This window comes from Melitaea cinxia, chromosome 28, assembly GCF_905220565.1.
Source record: "Melitaea cinxia chromosome 28, ilMelCinx1.1, whole genome shotgun sequence".
NCBI classification, from domain to species: Eukaryota; Metazoa; Arthropoda; class Insecta; order Lepidoptera; family Nymphalidae; genus Melitaea; species Melitaea cinxia.
Genome location: NC_059421.1, coordinates 3,129,930 through 3,153,191, shown reverse-complemented (window position 1 = coordinate 3,153,191; position 23,262 = coordinate 3,129,930). Strand labels below are relative to the sequence as shown.

At 36.6% G+C, this 23,262-nt stretch overlaps 2 protein-coding genes across 2 annotated transcripts; one reads left to right on the top strand and one right to left on the bottom strand.

The window, feature by feature from the left end:
• Positions 1–3,469: 3,469 nt before the first annotated feature.
• LOC123667414 lies at positions 3,470–4,816 on the top strand. The gene has a single exon (XM_045601318.1). It carries the CDS (start codon positions 3,470–3,472, stop codon positions 4,412–4,414), a length of 945 nt encoding a protein of 314 aa, XP_045457274.1. The 3' UTR covers positions 4,415–4,816.
• A 2,373-nt stretch (positions 4,817–7,189) lies between these two features.
• On the bottom strand, positions 7,190–17,567 carry LOC123667413 (prostamide/prostaglandin F synthase-like). The gene is made up of 7 exons (XM_045601317.1): positions 17,508–17,567; positions 14,621–14,716; positions 13,892–14,000; positions 10,756–10,884; positions 8,896–9,029; positions 8,064–8,135; positions 7,190–7,452 (listed from the first exon to the last, which is right to left on the bottom strand). The coding sequence occupies exons 1-7, from the start codon at positions 17,565–17,567 to the stop codon at positions 7,435–7,437; spliced, it is 618 nt and encodes a 205-aa protein (XP_045457273.1). The 3' UTR covers positions 7,190–7,434.
• Positions 17,568–23,262: the final 5,695 nt, after the last annotated feature.

The window sequence follows — 23,262 nt, the reverse complement described above, 5'->3', positions numbered from 1 at the left end:
CAGGCAGGCAGGCAGGCAGGCAGGCAGGCAGGCAGGCAGGCAGGCAGGCAGGCAGGCAGGCAGGCAGGCAGGCAGGCAGGCAGGCAGGCAGGCAGGCAGGCAGGCAGGCAGGCAGGCAGGCAGGCAGGCAGGCAGGCAGGCAGGCAGGCAGGCAGGCAGGCAGGCAGGCAGGCAGGCAGGCAGGCAGGCAGGCAGGCAGGCAGGCAGGCAGGCAGGCAGGCAGGCAGGCAGGCAGGCAGGCAGGCAGGCAGGCAGGCAGGCAGGCAGGCAGGCAGGCAGGCAGGCAGGCAGGCAGGCAGGCAGGCAGGCAGGCAGGCAGGCAGGCAGGCAGGCAGGCAGGCAGGCAGGCAGGCAGGCAGGCAGGCAGGCAGGCAGGCAGGCAGGCAGGCAGGCAGGCAGGCAGGCAGGCAGGCAGGCAGGCAGGCAGGCAGGCAGGCAGGCAGGCAGGCAGGCAGGCAGGCAGGCAGGCAGGCAGGCAGGCAGGCAGGCAGGCAGGCAGGCAGGCAGGCAGGCAGGCAGGCAGGCAGGCAGGCAGGCAGGCAGGCAGGCAGGCAGGCAGGCAGGCAGGCAGGCAGGCAGGCAGGCAGGCAGGCAGGCAGGCAGGCAGGCAGGCAGGCAGGCAGGCAGGCAGGCAGGCAGGCAGGCAGGCAGGCAGGCAGGCAGGCAGGCAGGCAGGCAGGCAGGCAGGCAGGCAGGCAGGCAGGCAGGCAGGCAGGCAGGCAGGCAGGCAGGCAGGCAGGCAGGCAGGCAGGCAGGCAGGCAGGCAGGCAGGCAGGCAGGCAGGCAGGCAGGCAGGCAGGCAGGCAGGCAGGCAGGCAGGCAGGCAGGCAGGCAGGCAGGCAGGCAGGCAGGCAGGCAGGCAGGCAGGCAGGCAGGCAGGCAGGCAGGCAGGCAGGCAGGCAGGCAGGCAGGCAGGCAGGCAGGCAGGCAGGCAGGCAGGCAGGCAGGCAGGCAGGCAGGCAGGCAGGCAGGCAGGCAGGCAGGCAGGCAGGCAGGCAGGCAGGCAGGCAGGCAGGCAGGCAGGCAGGCAGGCAGGCAGGCAGGCAGGCAGGCAGGCAGGCAGGCAGGCAGGCAGGCAGGCAGGCAGGCAGGCAGGCAGGCAGGCAGGCAGGCAGGCAGGCAGGCAGGCAGGCAGGCAGGCAGGCAGGCAGGCAGGCAGGTAGGCAGGCAGGCAGGCAGGCAGGCAGGCAGGCAGGCAGGCAGGCAGGCAGGCAGGCAGGCAGGCAGGCAGGCAGGCAGGCAGGCAGGCAGGCAGGCAGGCAGGCAGGCAGGCAGGCAGGCAGGCAGGCAGGCAGGCAGGCAGGCAGGCGGCAGGCGGCAGGCGGCAGGCGGCAGGCGGCAGGCAGGCAGGCAGGCAGGCAGGCAGGCAGGCAGGCAGGCAGGCGGCGTTTGGGCGGGTTTATGAATTAAATATGCTGTTCGTATTATCTATGAACTTATGCAGATATAATTATGTTGTGTAAAAACAAGTCTTAAGAAAGCTTATACCAAGAGCTGACAAACTGCTTTATACAGTTTGAGCCATAGTATACCATTTTAACTGGTTAGTGATACGTCGCGTTTAATTTGATTGATCGTTCTCGAACACTGCAAATACAGACTGCATTGCGGCGTTCCAGTACCCAGGTTCTAAAGTAAAATTGAGATACAATTCCCACGACGCAGTTGTATCAATCTGTTCTTGACTTCAAAAAAAGGTAGAGGTTCTCATTTCGATGGTAATTTTTATGTATGTTACTTCTCAACTTTTTACTGGGTGTTCCGATTTTAATGGTTCTTTTTGTATTCGAAAGATTATGATTGTCATTTATGATCTTATTTAAATTAAAGCTAGATAAGAGTTTGCTTTGTTCAAAATAATGCGTATTTAATTGACTTCAATGTTAAGATCTTCACATTTTATCACTTGTCGCTATAAATTTAATTTGGTATTTGGGAACGAACAAAAGACACACACAACATTATAATAGATTATAAAAGAAGGTCTTTGAACTGGAAAAAAAATATAACATATGTCGGATTGCTACTCACGTGGTTTTCTGCGTTGATAGCACATCGGCACGAGTTATGAGGGGTCGTAAAAGCATGCTGTACTATGGCGACATTATTTAGAGATTACTGCGACAAGTCGCTTTTGAATTAGTGGATAATTCATACATTATAAGCGCGCTGTGGTACTCTTTACATGATACTAATTTGTTTCACTTTACAGTAAGTATTTATTAGTCTTCACTCTCTCTCTTCTGACAGATTAGTCGACTGTTACCTAAAACACAACTAAAAAAATGCTTATCCTAGCAACAGACGATGACTATGTGATGTTAAACGTATACAAAAATAATGAAGGAAAGTTAAAAAATGGCGCTTTTTCGATCGACTTCGCGCCATCACTTACTCACTTCAGTCTATCCTAGTCCACAGCTGGACATAGGCCTCCCCATATTCGCGCCAGACATCCCGGTTTTCCGCAATCCTCATCCAACCTACACCGGCAATCTTATGTAGATCGTTGGTCCAGCAGGCCGGAAGACGTCCCACACTGAGTTTGCCTAGATGCGGTCTCCACTCCAGGACACGTCTGCTCCAACGGCCATCGGTCCTGCGACACTTCGTGCCATGATAATAGAAATTTAGATCGATAATAATAAAAAAATTACAAATATTTGTCTTCTTTAAACAATATATAATTTATTTTGTAATACAGGCAAATTCAAAAGTAAACACATGTTTACGATAAGCTGAACACAGAGGTCGTATGTCAAGTAAATATTATTTCAAAACAATACTCCCGTTCTTTTGATAGTTTAGTATCGTGTTTGATCTTGAATTATTGTATTCAATATTAGTATTTTTACGCTGCATAATGGTAGATAGTTTTAAAATTTGCTTATTCTTATTTTGAAGTGTTGATTGTTTTTTTTTTTTTTTCGTTGTTGTGGAACCTTTTCTGTTCGCTCTGTCCTAATTTTAAATTAATAAATTATAAGGAAATTGAAATTGGTGTAATAGTTCTGTGAAATATTGTTAATTTTTTTTTATTTGTGTATCAGTAAGTTGCTCCGTTTTTTTCTTAATTTTTAAAAGTTCAATCGTTTCAGTTTTTTTTTGTATTTGCATGGTATCGCCTAAATTAAGCAAAATACTAATTTAAAATTATAACTATCGTATATCAAACTTGTAGACGAATAACATTCACGTCATTATTTGTATTTTGACGTCTCGTTGGCCGCTGCGCAATAGCACTGGCAGTTAAGCTGGCGGTCACAAGTTAGATCCCCACTAGTTGTCACCTTTGAATGTAAAGGGCATTACATCATTATTTATAAATATATAATACTGTAGTAGTTTATGTAAAAATAAATTGTTCTTACTAATTTTTTTTTCGTGTTCTTCTAACACATCCATACATACTGCGCATTTTTTTTTTCATTTATACCTTAATGATTATATTTTCTATTACAGATTCAAAATGAAATCATTCCTAACATTATCGATTCTGTTCAACATTACATACATAACATCCGCCAGAAGAATATCCTGTCACGCTTGCTTAAACTCGGTTTGCTACAAACGCTCGACAATTTTAAAAGGGCACAAATTCTCAGGACAACTAGCCGTTGACAGGAACGTAAATCTTCTTTATTTTCATTATCAAAACAACCAATCAATGGACTTTACTGGAGCTTTCGATTTAGAAAAAGTTAAATTAACTAATATACCCAACACAGGTTTTACTTTTGGTCGAGCTGTCGACCAATCCACGAGAGATCTGTATACATCAGGAGCCCAAGGAATTTATAAATATAACCCTATAGAAAACACCACAGCTCTGTTCGGAATCAAAGATAAAACAATATGGCATATACAGTACGAAGATAAGTTGTATTACACGGAATTCCGAAAGAAAGGCTTATACACGTATGTAGATAGGAAATTCAAGGATATTCCAGAATTAGCTGAGTACCAAATCGACGACTTTATTATCGATAAAAAAGGAGATATTTATTTTATGAGCAATTACGTCACACGCGTTTTGAGAAAAGGCGCGAAAAAAGCTGAAATATTCGAGGATGAAATATACTCTTTAACCACAGATAATAATGGGAACGCTTACTTCATACAGCCTTACACGAGAGGTGTTTACTGTTTAAGTTATAGGACTGGCAAATTAGTAGAAATTGGTGCATTTAACAAAATATCGCCTTTCAAATTAGTCTTTGATGGCGACAATAATATTGTTTACTATGACGCAACGAATAGAAGTTTATTCTATCTCTCGCCTACGTTGAACAAGTGTAGTGTCGCTGCACGAGGTAAACATCGTAAAATGTTTATTGCTACTGCGTCTCGGAAACACAAAAATCATAAAAAGGACAATTCGTCTTCCATCAAGAATATTACTAAAATAATATAAGTGTTGTGACTTGGAGGCAAAATAATTATATCCAAGAATTATGTAGAATATACATTGAAATGTGTAGTCGGTTGACTGTTACTTGCAATGTTTGTGTGTAGGGCACATATTTAGGTGCCATTTATTAGCAAAAAACATCGGTCCAGTAAATACAAAGTTTACCATAGGAATAGACGACCGTGTGTATGTTATAAAATATTTATTTATTTTTGAAGTTTACTTCATAAAAATCGATTATCATATAAGGCCCCCGGTATGAAAAAAAAATATGATAAGTAAAATCTACTGAACTAATTACTTCGTTGCGTTTCTCGTAACGCAAACCCATTGGGTTCCGATAGATGGCGTTATTTGATTCATTTATTTACCATTTGGTATGGTATTAATCTTTTTCTTAAACTAGCAAGCCTTTTTTGTACCTATTTAGACAGTTGAGCTAAAGGAGCAAACTCCAGTCGTGCGGCTGAGCTGACACACACTTTTTTTATTTTTATATGTAAATTTAATAGAAATAAAGCATTAATATATTACATTTAATAACTTTATAAACATTTTTTTTTTTTATTTTTTTTATTAAAACTTTATTGCACACAAAAAAAGATGATTTAGAACCATTAGATACAAAACAAAGGAGTATGCAAAGGCGGCCTTATCGCTTATAGCGTTCTCTTCCAAACAACCTTCAATGATGTAGTTTAGGAAAAATGTGCCGAAACACGTGTGAGGAATAATAACTTACTTGCAATTTTTCTTTCTTTTTTTTTTGTATATTTATTTTTAAAAATTTTGCCATTAAAATATTAATCACATATTTCCGTTGTTTAATATTTGATGCAGAGATAATAATCTATCTATACATATAATAAAATAGTAGGAAAGTCAAAACTGTACATTGAATATTTTTTTAAAAGAATACTTGGGGTGTGATCTAGACTCGATACCGAAGCCAAAAATATAGTTTTTAGAATTTTTAAGAGATTAGAAGGTTGTCTGTATGTATGTCCGGGATAAACTCAAAAAGTACTGCATGGATTTACTTCAAATTTGGCACGAATATTACTAAGAAGTCGGGTCAACATATAGGCTACAAATTATTACGCTATCACCTACGGGGAACGAGCAGTGAACCTTTATTTCTTCAACGCATTCTGTAACAACGTGTAATCTAACGACGCATATTTAAATGTTGTTGTTATTATGTTAATAACCATGCTATAAGCTAGCTTCACACTATAAAAATCACGCAATAGTAAGTAAATAAACCGATAAACATTATTAAATAAATATAAGTAGACAAGACAATTTTAAAGCAGCGCCATCTATAAGATTTTTCTGTAGATATGAAATGTAAAGAAGAAACAGGTAAATGAATGTTATTTTAAAAGGTATAATCGTAGGTATTTTTGGTGCTGTATAGCACTCACGCAGACGACGTCGCGGGCAGCAGCTAGTATAATATATAAAAATTAATTTAAGATTGATAGATTAATTTTCTAGATTTTAATTTTCTAAATTATCAGCAATAAGGATAGAAAATAAAACAAAAAGGAAGTAACAAATAAACTATTTATTATAGCCCTGTATACAAAATAGTACCATCAATTACAACAGTATTTCATAATAAAAATTTTGTCCTAATAATCAAATTCATCAATTTCATTCCTTTATTATTATAATAATAATGAAACAAGAACATTATTACAAAGTATATTCTGCTGTGTAACATATTTTAATCAATAATGATCTGTTTCACCAGTTCTAGGAAAATTTTATCTTGCATATAAGCTCCGAATAGACAATAACAGGAGGTAAAACAAACCATTACTTCCTATTTCATCAAAATTAATAAACTACACGAACAGAAATATCCAATAAATAAACTGGTATTGGATGGTGTGATAGAAAAATACTTCATAAACATTTATATGTTGAATCGTCATACATCAAATAGCGAACGGCAACCGTTAAAACAAGTCTAACATTTTTAAAATACTTTTTACAATACCGCCATGAACGTATAATTGTATAATTTAATCCTCAATTATATATTTTAATTTTTTTTTTCTTTAAATAACACAACAAATACTATAGTATATACTAAAATTTTAATTAATTTTATAGAAATGATTTCTTTAGTCAAAATTTTTATTCAGTCTCAAACAAAAAAAATATATATTTTATTAAGTATTTAGACAACAATTTAAAACATTTGGAAGTTGTTTTTTTGGTAAGTTAAAATTAATATATAAAAATTAATAGTATATTAATTTAAAAAAAATAGTACAATTTTTATTGCTGAAACATATTAAAATGTTCAACATAAACAAATTATCTTTGGCCATATCAGTCATTATCAAATCAGTGAAAGCAATTTGGCAATTCTTTGGTAAATAATTTTAATTATCAAATCAAATATTTATTTTCACCGCCACTTTAATATCACTTCCACACTTGTATAATTACATAATTTATCATATAATATACATTTCAATTTTTCATTGAAAACTATCAAGTAGGTCAAAATTATAATCGATAGGTCTCGATAACAGTCGATAAATGTCGATAGCAGTACATATAGTATAGATTACATTGACTATTTAGAAAACATAGGTAAAGCAACTTAAAATTCTTTGATTAATAAACATACAATACATTTCTTTATACAAAACATTTTGATCTCTGACCACAGATGCATAATTGTATAATTTACACCATTGCCATATAATACACATTTTAATTTTTTCATTACCTTGAATATAATATAGATGCAAGTAATTTCAAATTATTTGTTAAATATTTTAGCATTATATTTAATATTAAATCTTCACACCGTCTCTTTGATATCACTTGCACGGCCACAAATGTATAATTTACACCATCACCGTATAAAACACATTTAATTTTTAATAAAATTAGATTAATACTCTAGTAATTAGACCTGGCTTTGCTTACATCGTCTCTCAGCCCATATATTGTGTATGGGAGTAAGAGGGCACTCCCGTAGAATCATTCGCCATGGCTTATGATGCCGCCTCTGTCTGAAAATTGGAAAGTTTGTGATACCACGTTAATTATCTAACTACAATCGACCTCATGTTATAAAGATAGATAGACCCTGACAAACCATGATTTATGGGAAATTATTGTAAACTATTGTGTATTTGAAACAGGAATTCCAAATACTTTATTCAAATTTGACACGTTATAACGTTAAATACAATTATTATCCGGGCATTTTTCGATCCAGATAGATCTATCAAGATCCCCAATGGAACTTAACATTTTATATCGGAGTTTTTCCACAGGAAAGGTTGTTTATTTTCTACTTTAATGCCATGATTCTACTAAAATTGGTTAATTTAATAGTAGATATTTTTTTGTAATTAAAATGTTAAAGATATAATTAAAAGTAATTAGACTGAAATTAATTTAACTAAATCAGCCTGTTAATGTCCCACCTAGTCCAAGGTCCTATTCCTGTAAAGGAGAAGCGTCGGAACCATAAATTATCACTATAATCGTAAAAATATTTTTTTCCTTATTTTAATATCAAAAATTAAAGAAAAACTTATATTTATCCCGATTTGAATCAGGCATTTAAAAACTTGGCAGGACACAAGAATAATTTGATAACAATAAATATACATACATTGCACTCCATCTCTTCTCGTTTCTGGTTTGCCATTGTCTCTGCTTTATATTCATTTTCCAAATCGAATAGCTGTAAAAAAAAACGGTTTTAGATCAATTTGTGATTTTATTTTTAGTATTTTAAAAATATCATTCATTGTCTTCAAAATACATCTAGAAATACTAGTTTACCGTCAAAGCTTTACACAGACAGAACTTATCTAGGGCAGTTAAGGATGATTGAAAGAATTTTTGAAAGATTTTTTTTGGAAAAAATTACACAAGTCACAGACATCAAAAGTTCTGTAAATGTATACAGTACAACAAATGAAATAATAAAAAATCGTGTAGTTCAATATAAAGAAAATAAAAATGTATCATCATCATCATCATTACAGCCTATACAGTCCACTGCTGGACATAGGCCTCCACAAGCTCGCGCTAAAAATGACGTGAACTCATGTGTGTTGCCCATAGTCCCCACGCTGGGCAGGCGGGTCGGTGACCTCAGTGCTGGTTTTGTCGCACCGAAGACGCTGCAGCCCAACTTCGGCCTGTGTATTTCAAAGCCAACAGTTAGATGGTTATCCCGCCATCGGCCGGCTTTTTAAGTTCCAAGGTGGTAGTGGAACCTTGTTATCCCTTAGTCGCCTCTTACGACACCCACGGGAAGAGAGGGAGTGGCTATATTCCTTAGTACCGTACCCACACAGTACATAGTAATAAAAATGTATAAAAACAAAAAAATAACTCAATAAAATGAAACACGGAAAACTATTTATACAATTCAGGGATATAATAAAAAATAATAACTAAAATTATACCTAAGCATACAAGACTACATTACTAACCTTCAAAATATCTTTATTCGACAAATGATCACTCGGTCCCGTCTGCGCAAAATGGCGGAGGACTTTCCCGCCCTTTTCCACTAACAAAGCACCGCCCGTCTGCACCCAATCTCCTTTTAAATCACCACCTAGTCCTAATTACAGACAAAAAAAAAACTAATACAAAACTACTTAAAAACTACATACAAATTGAGTCTATACTAATAATACCACTGATATAAAAAAAAATACTAAGGGCCTATTTCACAGATTGCCTTGCCTTGATTCTATTCGTAGCTTATGTGCAGGATAAACTTTATCCACAATCTGTGAAACTGGCCTTAAATTAATATTCTGTGGAACTAAGTATACATCTTGATATACGCCAACATAGTCTGTATTATACACATAAGAGAAGGTTAACTAAAATTTGAAAATCTTTCCAATTTACTACCATGTGGCTTACTTCTATAAAATAAGGTCTTTGATAATAAATAACCTTTGCAATAACTAAATTTCTTAAACGTTCTGTAGGTGTATTCTGTACGTAATGGTTTAATATTTTCCCGCCAATTTTCATCAAGATGGCGCCGCCATTTTGTAATCCATCACCCGTCAAATCGTTGTATAAACCTATCATTGTTGAAATTAACTCCTTACACTTTAAAGTACAAAATGGGCCTCAATTTTACAAAGCTAATCAAATATAGATTAACTCGTATGAAACTGAGTTAACAGAGAAAAAACCACATTTTCACAGAAAAACAACCTTTGGGCAAGAAGACTAAGATAATAATTGTGTTTCCTCACAAACGAAAAAAAAAACCGACTTCAATTACATCGACGAGTAATACAACGTAGATCAACGAAAAAATTGTCAAGTAACTACGCGTTATCAAAGATTACTCAAAAAGCAGTTTTCAGATCTCGATAAAATTTATATGTGACCACACGATAAACATCAGCTTTTGATTAAATTAAAAATTATCAAAATCGGTACACCCAGTAAAAAGTTATTGCGGATTTTCGAGAGTTTCCCTCGATTTCTCTGGGATCCCATCATCAGTGCCTAGTTTCTTTATCATGGTACCAAACTACGGATGTCCCCTTTGCAACAAAAAAAGAATTATCAAAATCGGTACATCCAATAGAAAGTTATTGCGAATTTTCGAGAGTTTCCCTCGATTTCTCTGGGATCCCATCATCAGATCCTAGTTTCGTTATCATGGTACCAAACTAGGGATATCCCCTTTCCAACAAAAAAAGAATTATCAAAATCGGTTACATTCAGTAGAAAGTTATGCGGTATAATACAACGTAGGTCGACGAAAAAAGCGTAAAGTAAAAACGCATTATTAGATATAACTCGAAAAGTAGTTATTAGATCTCAAATACATTTAAATGGGACCAATTGGCACACACTACCTTTCGATTAAAAAAAAATTGTCGAAATCGGTCCACACGGCCAAAAGTTCATAAAAAAAAAAAAAAAAATACAGTCGAATTGAGAACCTCCTCCTTTTTTGGAAGTCGGTTAAAAAGTGCAGGCGTGCTCTAAGAGTAATTCTAGGTATATCGCATTTAATCAGTTATAGCACATTTAAGGACCAAAGATTAATCTCCGGTTCTCTAATGGCCAGTTTCAATACTCTATCTATCTCTAAATTTGCTTACTAGCGATAGATTTTTGACACAATTTATATGGAGTTAACGTCAAAATTCTATCTCTAGTAAGCAAATTTAGAGATAGATAGAGTATTGAAACTGGCCATAAATGTTTATGGACGAAGGATCACAATACACGCCTGTCTACTAATATGCTGGGCTATTTTATTGCAAAAATAAATATAGTTATGTAATATAATAATGTTATGTACAAACCCATGCTTTTCCCTTTCGCTATCGCCTCCCTGGACTGTTTCCAGAACAACGATGTGATTATGGAAACCACGTTGAATCTTTTAAATCCGAGCATTTGATATGTTGACCTATCTTCGACGTAATATAGATCTGGAAAAAAAAATACAACAATTAGTTTTTGTTATCTGTTGGTCCTGACCCTACTTTCGGTTTTAGGATGTATGGATTCGATTTCCGCTCTAACGCTGGATGTAATTTCTACATATATTTATATTGTATACATTATTTTAGGAATAATATATATATATATATATATATATATATATATATATATATATATATATGTATGTATATAACAAAAAATGTACATCGGTCATCGGCTTTTGGCTAAAACACAGACAATAAGCCGGATATTTTAGGAACAGAAAACCGTATGTGTCACGATTACGGCTGCCATTTGGCCGGGAATTACGTGTCTTTTTCCGTGTCCAGGATTTATAGTTGATTGTCGCGGATTTCGAATACTACTAGTTTTCTAGCAATTTACAAAAAATATTATCAATTTTCGTATATTTTTGAACCGATCGAATTCGTAATCCTCGAACTATCCCGAAAATGAATTGCTTGAATCTGGCAACCCTAGTCACGATTCAGCCTATGACATCCCACAGCTGGGCATAGGCGTTTTTCTCGGTTTTCTCTTCGGCGGATATATATCCTATAATATATACTCTACTATGAGTAAAGATCGCTATCAAGTGTATATGATAACTACAGGGACCGACAGCTTACGGTAGTTATGATGTTAGCGGTTGTTATGAATGTATCTGTATGTTAATAATTTTATATCACACGCTGTATCATGTCTGGTCGTTCTGATGCATTGAATATTCTGGCCAGTTAAAGAAATGCCTAACTTCTACTTTAATAAGCTTGTATATAATCATTTTTTATTCCTTTCTAACTGCTTTAATCTATTTCAACAAAGGTTTTTTTTTATTTGATTCAAGATCCGAAATCATGTGTCCGTGACTATCATTTCTCATTTACAGAAGAATAAGTTGTACCGCTGCGTTAGTTTTATTGTTTCTAATGTAAATGTGCCTCTTTTTCCCTATCAGAGCCATTAATGAATCTAAATATAGACTAGATACCTATACCATCAACATCAGACAGTTCTACTTTAAATGCTTTAATTACGATTCAACGTTTTTAATAATAGGGTTGTCGCAATAAACTTATCAGACTCTAAGTTGCGAAAATAGTTTCATAGTTCAACAAGTAGCACACATGACAAAATATGTTTGAAAAATGATTGCCTAACATTTAAAATTAAAGTACAAATATAGTAGAGTAGTAATAGCATACTTATTTGAAGTTAATAATATTAGTAACTTAAAACAGGAAAAACAGATTCGATTAATAGTTAATACTACCCCCCACCCGCTACAAGCTTTATTTTATTATAGACTATACTAGCTGACTCGGCAAAAGTTATCTTGCCGCTAAACGCTGTTTAAAAATAGGGGTTAGTGGTAGAAAGGTGAAAATTTAGGGTTGTATGTATTTTTCAACACCAAATCATAATAAAATAAAAAATAAACAATTTATCTAAAAATTAAAAAAAAAATTAGGGGTGGACTACCCTTAACATTTAGGGGGATGAAAAATAGATGTTGTTCGATTCTCGGACCTACCCAATATGCAAACAAAATTTAATGAGAATCGGTCAAGCCGTTTCGGAGAAGTTTAACTACAAACACCGCGACACGAGAATTTTATATATTAGATAATTTATTTCTTAAATTTCAAATACAATGACCAGAATTTTCTCCCTTGTTTTTTTTTATATCTGACAGCCCTAAATTATCCGAGCTTCATATTGCGCAAGCGCTACAATTAAAAACAATTAACTAGGAAAAAGAATAACCTGTTTTCTGTCTTGCATGCAACACTGACTGTCATAAATCTACTTATAGTCTAGGATCCGGCTTAAGGAATAAACCCTCATGTATTTAATGAAAATAATCCAGTAACATATACAAGATAATACATGTATCAACATATATCTGATACGTTGCCTAATTGAAACGCGTTCAGACAACGTAAATTAATTAAAAAACTAGATAAAAAGGTAAGTTAGACATGCATAAACCGTCTTTTCATTTTAAATCATAACAGTTCTTTCACGCTCGTGGGACGATTTATGTAGGACTAAATTACCTAGTTCGCTAGGCAACCTATACGCTAGTTCATTAGGCAACCTCTCAGATATATGTCGATCGTATTACCTTGCACACTTTTTTTTATATATTATATATAACTAGGTCGGCAAACGAGCGTACGGCTCACCTGATGGTAAGCGGTTGCCCTAACCTACAGACGTCTGCAACACCAGAAGCATCGCAAGCGCGTTGCCGACCCTATTCTCCATTCTCCCAGGAGATCTGGTCACCTTACTCACTAACAAAAAACAATACTGCTTGAAATCAGTATTATTTAGCTTTGATCTTCTGTAAGGTACTTCCGCAGTCAGGCTGCTCCATATTTTTAGCAGGAAATTTCCTGATGTGCCCTTACCTTAGTTAACGTAGTACGTACAGGATCATTTTCATTAAACACTTATATTCCTTATGCCAGATCTCGTACTATTAGTTTATAATTAAATATGAATATAAATAGGTATGTTACTAGTTTTTATGGTCTAACTTTTATAACTATCTCATAATTTTTTACTGAGTGTACCGATATTGGCGATTATTTTTTTCAAACAACTATAAGGTTTATTAGGTTTTTTATATCCCCGACGTTTCGGATACTTTACAGCAACAATTATCACGGGAATCCTCGGAAAAAGTTGTTTCATTATAATGAGTGTAACTCGCCTAAAACTACAAAAACAACATATTTCTAATAATGCGTATTTCAATGATTATGTTTCGACCTTGTATCGTATCACTCGTCGATGTTAATTGAAGTTGGTTTTGTTTCGTTTGTGAGCAAACAACACTGAACAAAGCTTTTTTCTTTTTCCGCCCTCTGCCCGATGCAAACCAATAAAAAAAACAAATCACTCTGTCACCAAGCGTTCAATATCCGTGCCGATACGGCGATACCTATAGCTTGTTTAATTATTTTAGTATTACCCAATACGAACCTCCATCGAAAAACTTTCCATCGATAAACTCCTTAGAACCAGCATCTTCGACACCAATACCGATAAGTCTTATGTTATTCTTCTTGAGGATCGGTGCGATTTCTCCCAACTGTAATATACGTAAAATATACATAAAAAAACGAAAACTTTAAATTAACAATTAATAAATTAATTATTAAATGTCACGAAAATATTGATTTTAAAGGACTATGAAATTTAACATAGAAAATTTGTATCACTTTCAATATTCGTATTCAAGTCTAAGTGGTCCTAGCTAAAAAAGTACTAAAAGCCGTCGGTCCCTTTTGTTATCATAGACCCCGGATAGCAATCATTACATATGATCGAGAAACAATCCACCAAATATCCGCACTGTAGAACCGTGGTGAATAGCTACATCCCTTTTCCTAGAGAGCTGGTTTTTGCCGAGCTTGGAACATTTTTTTACGGAAGGTCTTCTTCAACTGAAGACAGTTTTCACAAAAGTAACTGCGGAGTTTCATCTCTGCGGAATCTACGTTTCGAATCGGTGGTAAATTAACTTAAAATATAATTTATTAATATAAACATATTAACTTTAATTTGTAAAATGACGGTTACAAAGGGCTTTTATAGTCTACTTGAATAATATCATTCTTTCTTAATTTCATTCAGTTAAATTCTCGACAGAAATTAGATTTAAAAAACAAAATCTAATGTACAAATATTATTACTAATATATAAACTCACCTCCTTAGCCCACAACCTGCAGAACATACATCCCCAGCGACGAAAGAAAATAATGGCGACATTTTGATCCTGCCAAAAACTCTTTATCTCGACCGACTGCAATAGAAAATAAAATAAATCTTATTGGGAATAATAAAAGGAAATAACAACTTTGTGTTATTCACACCGAGTGCCGAAGGTAGTTGCAAGTTCTATGAACGCTGGGATAGTATCGGTAGTAGCTGGAGAGACTGTATACAGTGTGTGTGTAGTTGTATTTGTACAAATATTTATTTTCGGGCAGGATGTTCATCCTTGTGGAAGACCCATTGTACGCCAGAGAGCACGTTATACTTCCCACGTGTTATCATAGACACCTATAGATAAATAGATCTTTACTCACAGTGGGGAATATATCCGCCAAGCCGGAGTGAAGGAGCGTGGAAAATTAAGCTCTTCGAGATCTTTCTTACACCTATACTCAAGAGTAGGATGTTATAGGCCGAATAAATCAATCAAACAAACATAACAAGGATTAACAGATATTTAAATAAAATTTAAGTAATCCCAATAAAATAAATTGAAGTCGCCTAGGTACGTAAAATGGGTTAGTTAAAAATATTTCGGTTATCAATTTAAACCTCTAGTTATCAGGCATTGGACACATACCTTGAGATAATGGGCTATCACATTTGTATCGATCTTTTAACTATCGTGATACTACATGATATTAAAAATAATCAAAACTTTGTTTTACTGTAACATTTTTGCACGTATTTTCTACTACGCACTACCATCACTTCATCATCACTTCAGCCTATCGCAATCCACTACTGGACATAGGCCTCCACAAATTCACGCCAAAAATGTCGCGAACTCATGTGTGGGCTAAGCTTTAGATTAAGTAAAACCGAATTATGGGGTTTTTGGGGGTGGAGGGCGGAGGGTGTAGGGGGAGCTATACTAGGAAACACCGAAGACGCTGCTGCCCGTCTTTGGCCTGTGTATTATATACATCTACCATAGACATTATAAATTCTTTGCTAAAAAATTTAAAAAGCTGACTTTAATTATATCGAGAAGTAATACAATGTAGATAGTCCAAAAAATTGTCAATAAAATACGCATTATTACACACAGTACCACAAGACAAGTACCAGCTTAAAGTTTAAAAAAAAGAATCATAAAAATCGGTACACCAGAGGTACAGTAAAAATTGAGGTAACACACAAAAAAAAATACAGTTGAATTGAGAACCTCCTGCTTTTTTTAACCGACGAAAAAACGGAGGAGGTTCTCAAGTCAACGCGTATATTTTTGTTATGTGTGACCACGCATAACTTTTTACAGAGTAGTCCGATTTTGATAATTCTTTTTTTATTGGAAAGAGTATACCCCGAAGTTGGTCCCAAAATTTTAAAATAAAAACCCAACCCTAAGGGTAGGTAAACATGATTGATTGTTCACTCACTGATTGTAAGGTATGACCACGCATAACTTTTTACAGAAGTCTAATTTTCATAATTCTTTTTTTATTGTAGGCCTACCCATGTTGGTATATAAAGCCTGTTTTTTTTAAGTATTTATATTATACAACAAATAATGTTTAAAATAGCTTAAGTAAGGTAGGTAGATATTTTAAAAGTAATCAAAAATTAAGAATGTAGTAATTCGAGGATTATAGCCACAAAAATAAACAGATATTTAAGTACCTATACATGTGGATATCATAAGTTTATTTATTTTTAATTTTTTTTAAGTAATCATGAATTTATTAAGACTTAAGTGTGTTGTTTATTATGCTATAATAATAATAATTATAACAATAAAAATAATTAATATATGTTTTAAAAATAATAATGCTAATAGAACAATAAACATACCGAGCAAAACTGTTGACAGTTGACAAAACTGTTGTTACAGTTTCATATGATGGTAATCTCGTAAATACAGAAAAAAAAATTAAGTAAATATTTAGACCTTGCCCACGAGATTAGTGTATGTGAAATGTAGACTCAACAATAAGTTTCTTCTATTGTTGTGTCGGTCAATGGTCTATTAGAGAAGAGTTTCAACCACCTTAAGAAACTCTCACTTGACTGTTAGATCAAGAGTCAGATTCAAAAGGGAGTGTTGCTTGAAACAGCCTGAATTGTGAGGAGGTTTCTCAGCCTCCAAGTGACCACCAAAGTACAAATTATACTTTTCAATGCTTCCAAAAATAAAGTTTTATTAATTCAATTTTTTTATAAACAACAATTAATTTGGGTCCTCCTCACGATACAATTTAATAAAGAAATATTTTGCTCAATTTTATCGTGAAAATACTTAAGTAATGTTTATGAGACCTAATTTTAAAGTTCAGCAAGATAAAAAAGTTATCTGCCTAAAGTATGTCTAATATCAGATATCTATTGCATAAAATATGAGCTGTTTAGTACAATTATTGATAAGACTGGAGTCATTCACCATTTTTTTTACAGATAATTTTTCTTAAAATCATATAATTTTCAAAAAGCTATTATTAACTAATTTATAAACAAAATACGAAAATAATAATAAAAAAAATAATAATAATCACAGTATTTTATTATTAAGTGCTGCGTTAAACGGATTTCTCAAAACACTAACGCAATAATTATAAAAATCATACTATCACAATAAAAATAAAATTATGAAAAACAAACGTATAATTACGAAAACATTTTTATTGCACTTCAAGGTGTATAGATTTTTAGGTCAAAGAACGCCTAACTTACGTCCAAATGCAATATTCAATAAACTTCTAAAACTTAAAATTCATGATTTCTAGTAATAAAACTGTTTTATAAGTATTTAAATTTAATAAAATAAAATAAATCAACTGTTTTTAATTAATTTTATTTCATAATATTTAAATTTTACTCACCTCACCGCTAGGAATACTTTTCACTTTTTTAGATCCAATTTCATTTATGTCTGGAGTCATTTTTTTATTTTTTAAATGTTTTGGGTCCGCAATCCAAAGTTTTGTTTTCAAATAAATTTCGAATTTTTTGTAATACAATCTGACAAGTGAGCTGCAGTGCTACAAAATTACAAATAATTTGTGACCAGAGTCAAGGAGTTTGACTTACAAATACGGTCTTATATACAGGTCTTGCAACGGAGTACAATTTCAAATTTTCAATGGTGAGAGCTAGTAAGCCTAATGCCGAGCCGACGACTGAATTTGGCCCCACTAATTTCGATTTTTTTATTATTTTTTAATTATTTGTTCGTAGTTTGTTCGTTATTGTTCGAATGTAAAAAAATATTTTTTCGTCTTTTATTTATATTTATCTTATCTTTCTTATTTTATATCTTTATTTTTGTCGCTTTGTATCTTTATTTTTGTCGCTCAGATGAATTAATTTTGATAAATTATCATTTGTTCGATCACTATTGATGATTGTTCAATCATGAAAATAATTAAATTCTTAATTTTTATCTTCGAAACATCAATTTGTGTAATGAAATATCGTTCCGTGACGTCTTCGGCTCTGGACGTGCTGTGTGGTTTAGTAAAGAATATATCCATCCCCTCTCTTCCGTGGTTGTCGTAAGAAGCTAGTAAGGGATAATTCCACTACTAGCTTGGAACTTATAAGACCAACCGATGGCGTGATAATCATCCAGCTGTTGGCTTTGAAATACACAAGCCGAAGACGGATAGTAGCGTCTTCGGTGCGACAACGCTAGCCCTTTGGCGTGAACTTGAAAAGGCCTATTTTCCGCAGTGGATTTAATTGTCTTTATGATCGAATAATCATCAATAGTAGTCGAACAAACGATAATTAATAAAAATTAATTATTCTGAGCGAAATTGTTTTTTTATATAGTTTTTGTAATGGAGTTCAACTTGAGTATGAACATTTATTTAAGTAATTATAATAACTTATTATAAATATCAGACGAACAAACAATTGTTACATTCGAACAATAACGAACAAACGATGAACAAATAAAACATATCAAAATAAATAAATCGTAAAATATTTTAAAATATTCAAAAATCGAAAAAAGTGGGCCCAAATTCAGTTAGTTTATGCCTTTAAGGCCTTAGGCTGACGTAACACTACTACTGTTGTAGCAAGACCTGTCTAGAAGACCGTTCTTAGTTGGTGCTTACAAATTACCAAAGAGCAACACGGAGTGTTGCTCTATGCAAATTACAATGAAATACAATGACAGTCTGACTATGGTCTGACTGTTAAAAATCTAGGATGAATTACTTAGAAGCCACGCTCCACTTAGCGACTACAACGACCGTAAAGCCCTTTCTATCGATTTACTTAAAGTCCGTGGTCATCGCGAGAGATCACTTGACGTCATAGATGACGTCACTTTTCGCGACCATGTCGCGCCCATTTCGCCCATAAAATATAGGTGGGTCAGAGTTGGCTTTCAGCAAAACGTAGCGGGAATTTTAAAAAATAACTGTCAGTGTTATTTCTCTGTTGTGAATGTTATCTCTCATTCTATTCAGCAAAAATGCAACGATATATTTTCGGGAATACATGTTCAATCAAGTTTTACTCCAGTCTATGCGAAATATTTGCCACCATGCAGCCATATTGCAAGCATACAGCTGACACCTGATAGCAGCCAAATATGCGATCCACTTATAAAATTCCACTACAATGCAAGCAGCTTTTTTTACGTTAGTCTTAGTGGAACGGCAATTTCAGCGGTCACGATCGATGGCGTTGTGGGTGGGTGGAACGCGGCCTTTGTTATAATCACAAATGACGTCACGCGCTCTCAGATGACATAACGTGGCGTTTTGGCGGGATTTTTAAACCAAAAATATTAAAACATTATTTTGAGTACCTAAAAGGCTATAAATAAATAAAAATTTATTTTTTCTAGAATTAAATATCCATTAAGATTACTTTAAAATGCTTTCTGAAAATTTTTCCGATCCCCTATTATTATATTTAAGAAAACAATAAAGCGATATGAAGTTCGCCAGGTCATATTCTTTTATTAGGTTCAATACTTCTGGTATTAGCGACTATCATACTATTAGATAATTGATTGATATTATTTTGAAGCTAATAATGTAATTGTAAACAAATTATCATTGTTAAGAATTACGAATCGCTGCAGCAGAGATGACGAATCCTTGTTTTAATGCTTACAGGCTTACCCAAATATGAAAATCTGTTTACACTTTACTTACCTGTCCGGTAGTTGTGGTATGGTATACGGGTATGCGACCCCGGCTTCCCTAGCTATTACTGCCCTATCCCTTGCACTCCTGGGTGGTAATATCCTACATTTCCTATTTTCCCACTCTAACTTACCAATCTTCCTTGTTCACACCACCTATCCTTTCCCTTTCCCTATTCCTACCCTCCCCGCCAATCCAACGTCTGCCGCGCGGATGGATGCATGGCTAGGGGCAAGCCTAGTCGTAAGCGTGCCATATTGCCCTGGGACCGGCGACCCAGAATAAGGCCAGCCTTACCCTGGCATGCGGGGCTCTGCCAGGGTGGACAAACTTTTCCCTAGCTACTCGTGGGAACGCAATGGATAACCGAAAAAATTTTATTCACAAAAATGGCGGCGGTGTGGTTCGCCACCCATCACGTCTCGTTTCTCGCGGGGGCGAAAAGCGGCCCATGGAGAGCCGCTTTGCTACGTTGAATGTAAGAGGAGGAATGGATGGTAAGGTAGATGAAGTATGTCAGATGATGGATGAAAGATTCATAGATATTTTGTGCGTGAATGAAACCAAGAGGAAAGGGTGTGACACCACGGTACATGGACCCTACACGGCATACTGGTCGGGAGTCCCCCAAACCAGCCGAGCCTGTCAGGGAGTTGGTGTGATCCTTTCCTCTCGAATGGTTGAATGTGTGATGGAGCATGAATGTGTAAGCCCAAGACTCCTCTGGATTAGGTTGAAAGTCGGACTCACTCGCTTGTTTATCCTTGGGGTCTATGCACCGACGGATCTGCGCGGAGGTGGGTCATTAAAAGACCAACAAGAGAGAGAGGAATTTTGGGATAGCATGAGAGAGGTCTTGAATAAATGCGGAGAAAATGAACGGATCGTAATGTTAGGGGACTTTAATGGGTGGGTTGGAGTAAAGCGTGATGGGTATGAAAGAGTTCTGGGTACGTTTGGGGACGAAAGAGTGAATGACAATGGGAGAAGTCTGCTTGAAGTATGCTTGGAATGCAATCTTTGCGTGGTCAACACAATGTTTGAAGACAAAAAGATCCATTTGTATACAAGAGATGAGGGTGAGTCTAGAAGTATGATTGATTTTGTAATTGTGGATGAAAGACTGAGAAAGAAAGTGCTTGACACTCGGGCATACCGCGGTGTTGGTCTCGACACAGACCACTTCCTGGTCATAGCCCGAATACGTGGCCTCTTTAAACGATGGCGCCACCGACGGGCCGATCCTACGAGTGTTTTAGCCAGAATAAAAGTGGAAAATCTACAAGGAAAAGAAAAGAAAGATGAGTATGTAGAGAAACTGAAAGAAAGTTTTAAAGGCATAGAAGAGATAGGTGTGATTGAGAATTTGTGGGAGACTTTTAAGAAAGGGGTCGTGAATAGTGCTATTGAGGTGTGCGGGGTAGCTAAAAGAAGGAAAGGAAGAAAGAACTATAATGTGTGGATGGATAAAGATGTACAAAAGGCTGTGCAAGAAAAGAAGAAAGCGTGGTTGGATTGGTTAGCAACAAAAGCTAACCAAAAGGTTCAAAAGGCAACGGATGACGAGGTAAAGGAAGCAAGAACGAAGTATAAAAGATTGAAATCAGTAGCGAAAGAAGTTGTGTCTAGAAAGAAAGAAGAACGAAAGGATGATTTTGATAGGAGGCTCACTGAAGATTTCCAGTCAAACATTAAGTTTTTCTGGAAATCCATCAAAACAGCCAGAGGAAAAATTTCTCCCTCGGAGCTGAGCACAATCAGGAGTCAAGATGGGAGCGTTATAAATGGAGAAGAATGTGTGTTAAAGAGATGGAAAGAGTATTTTGAAAGTGTGTTTGAAAGAGAGGAAGTGCAGGTACAACATCCGGCACCTTCCATTGAGAGTAGTATAAATGTCGATGAAAGTGAGATAAGCATGGATGAAATAGTGAAAGCGCTGAAAAGTATGAGATTAGGTAAGGCTGCAGGGTATGACAGGATCACCGTCGAGATGCTGAGGGCTGGACAGGGTATAGTGGCTAGCCAGCTGTACTGCCTTTTCAATTTGTGCTAGCGAAATGGGCAAGTACCGGAAGACTGGTGCAAAGCCGTAATCGTGCCGCTGTATAAGGGAAAAGGGTCACGGCAGGACTGCATAAATTACCGCGGTATAAGCATTCTCAGCGTCGTTGGTAAATTGTATGCGAAAGTGTTCATTGAAAGGGTTGTGAATGAAACAGATGAAAAAGTATGGGATGCACAAGCGGGATTTAGAAAGGGAATGGGATGTACGGATCAGGTCTTTTCCTTGCGGTGCATAGCCGAAAAGTTTTTAGCAAAAAACAAAAAGGTCTATTGCGCGTTCGTGGATCTGGAAAAGGCCTATGATAGAGTGGTGAGGAATGAATTATGGTCAGCATTGTCCGTGTACGGTGTGGGCGGCGCACTCATGCGAGCACTACAATCTCTTTATAGGGATTCTAGTGCCTGTGTGAGGATAAACGGGGCATACACTGAATGGTTTAATATCGAAAAAGGTGTTAGGCAGGGATGTGTAGCGTCACCGTGGCTGTTTAACTTGTTCATGGACAATTGCTTGACAGAGTTAAAAGAGAATGAAAGTGGTTTGAGAATGGGTGAGTTACTCGTCAAATGTCTTCTCTATGCTGATGACCAAGTACTACTTGCGTCCTCGGCCGAGGAGTTGCAGGAGATGGTAACTGCTATGAGTGGAGCTTTTGTTAGAAAGGGAATGAAGATGAATGTAAAGAAGACGAAAGTGATGGTGTTTGAAAGAGATGAGGTAGTGACAGACTGTAATATCGTGATTGGAGATGAACAAATTGAACAGGTGAATGAGTTTGTGTATCTGGGTTCGAAGTTTACAAGAGATGGAAAGTGTGAGAGTGATATTGAAAGAAGAGTGAATGCAGGAAACATGGTGAACGGAGCTTTGAACTCCTTTATGAGCAGTCGGAAGGTGTCTAAAAAGGCTCGTTTGGCTGTGCATGAGGGGGTGTTGCTTCCGACACTCATGTACGGAAGTGAAAGTTGGGTATGGCAGAAGAGACATGAAAGCAGAATAAATGCAGTTGAGATGAGAGCGTTAAGAAGTATGATAGGAGTTAAACTGAGTGACAGGATGATAAATAGTGAGATAAAGAAACGGTGTGGTCTGAAAGAAGATGTAGTGACAAAAATTGAGAAAGGTATGCTGAGATGGTTTGGTCATGTCGAGAGAATGAATGAAGAACGACTGACGAAAAAAGTGTATAAGGCGAGTGTGAGTGGAAGTGTTGGAAGGGGTAGACCTAGGCGTACATTTCAAGACCAAATCGGGGACGTCTTGAAAAAAGGCCAGGTCAAGAGTACCCTAAACCGACGAGCATGTATGAAGGGAATAATGAAAGTGGATGAAGCGAAACAAGTATGTAAGGATCGTAGCAAGTGGAAAGAAGTGGTCTCTGCCTACCCCTACGGGAAAGAGGCG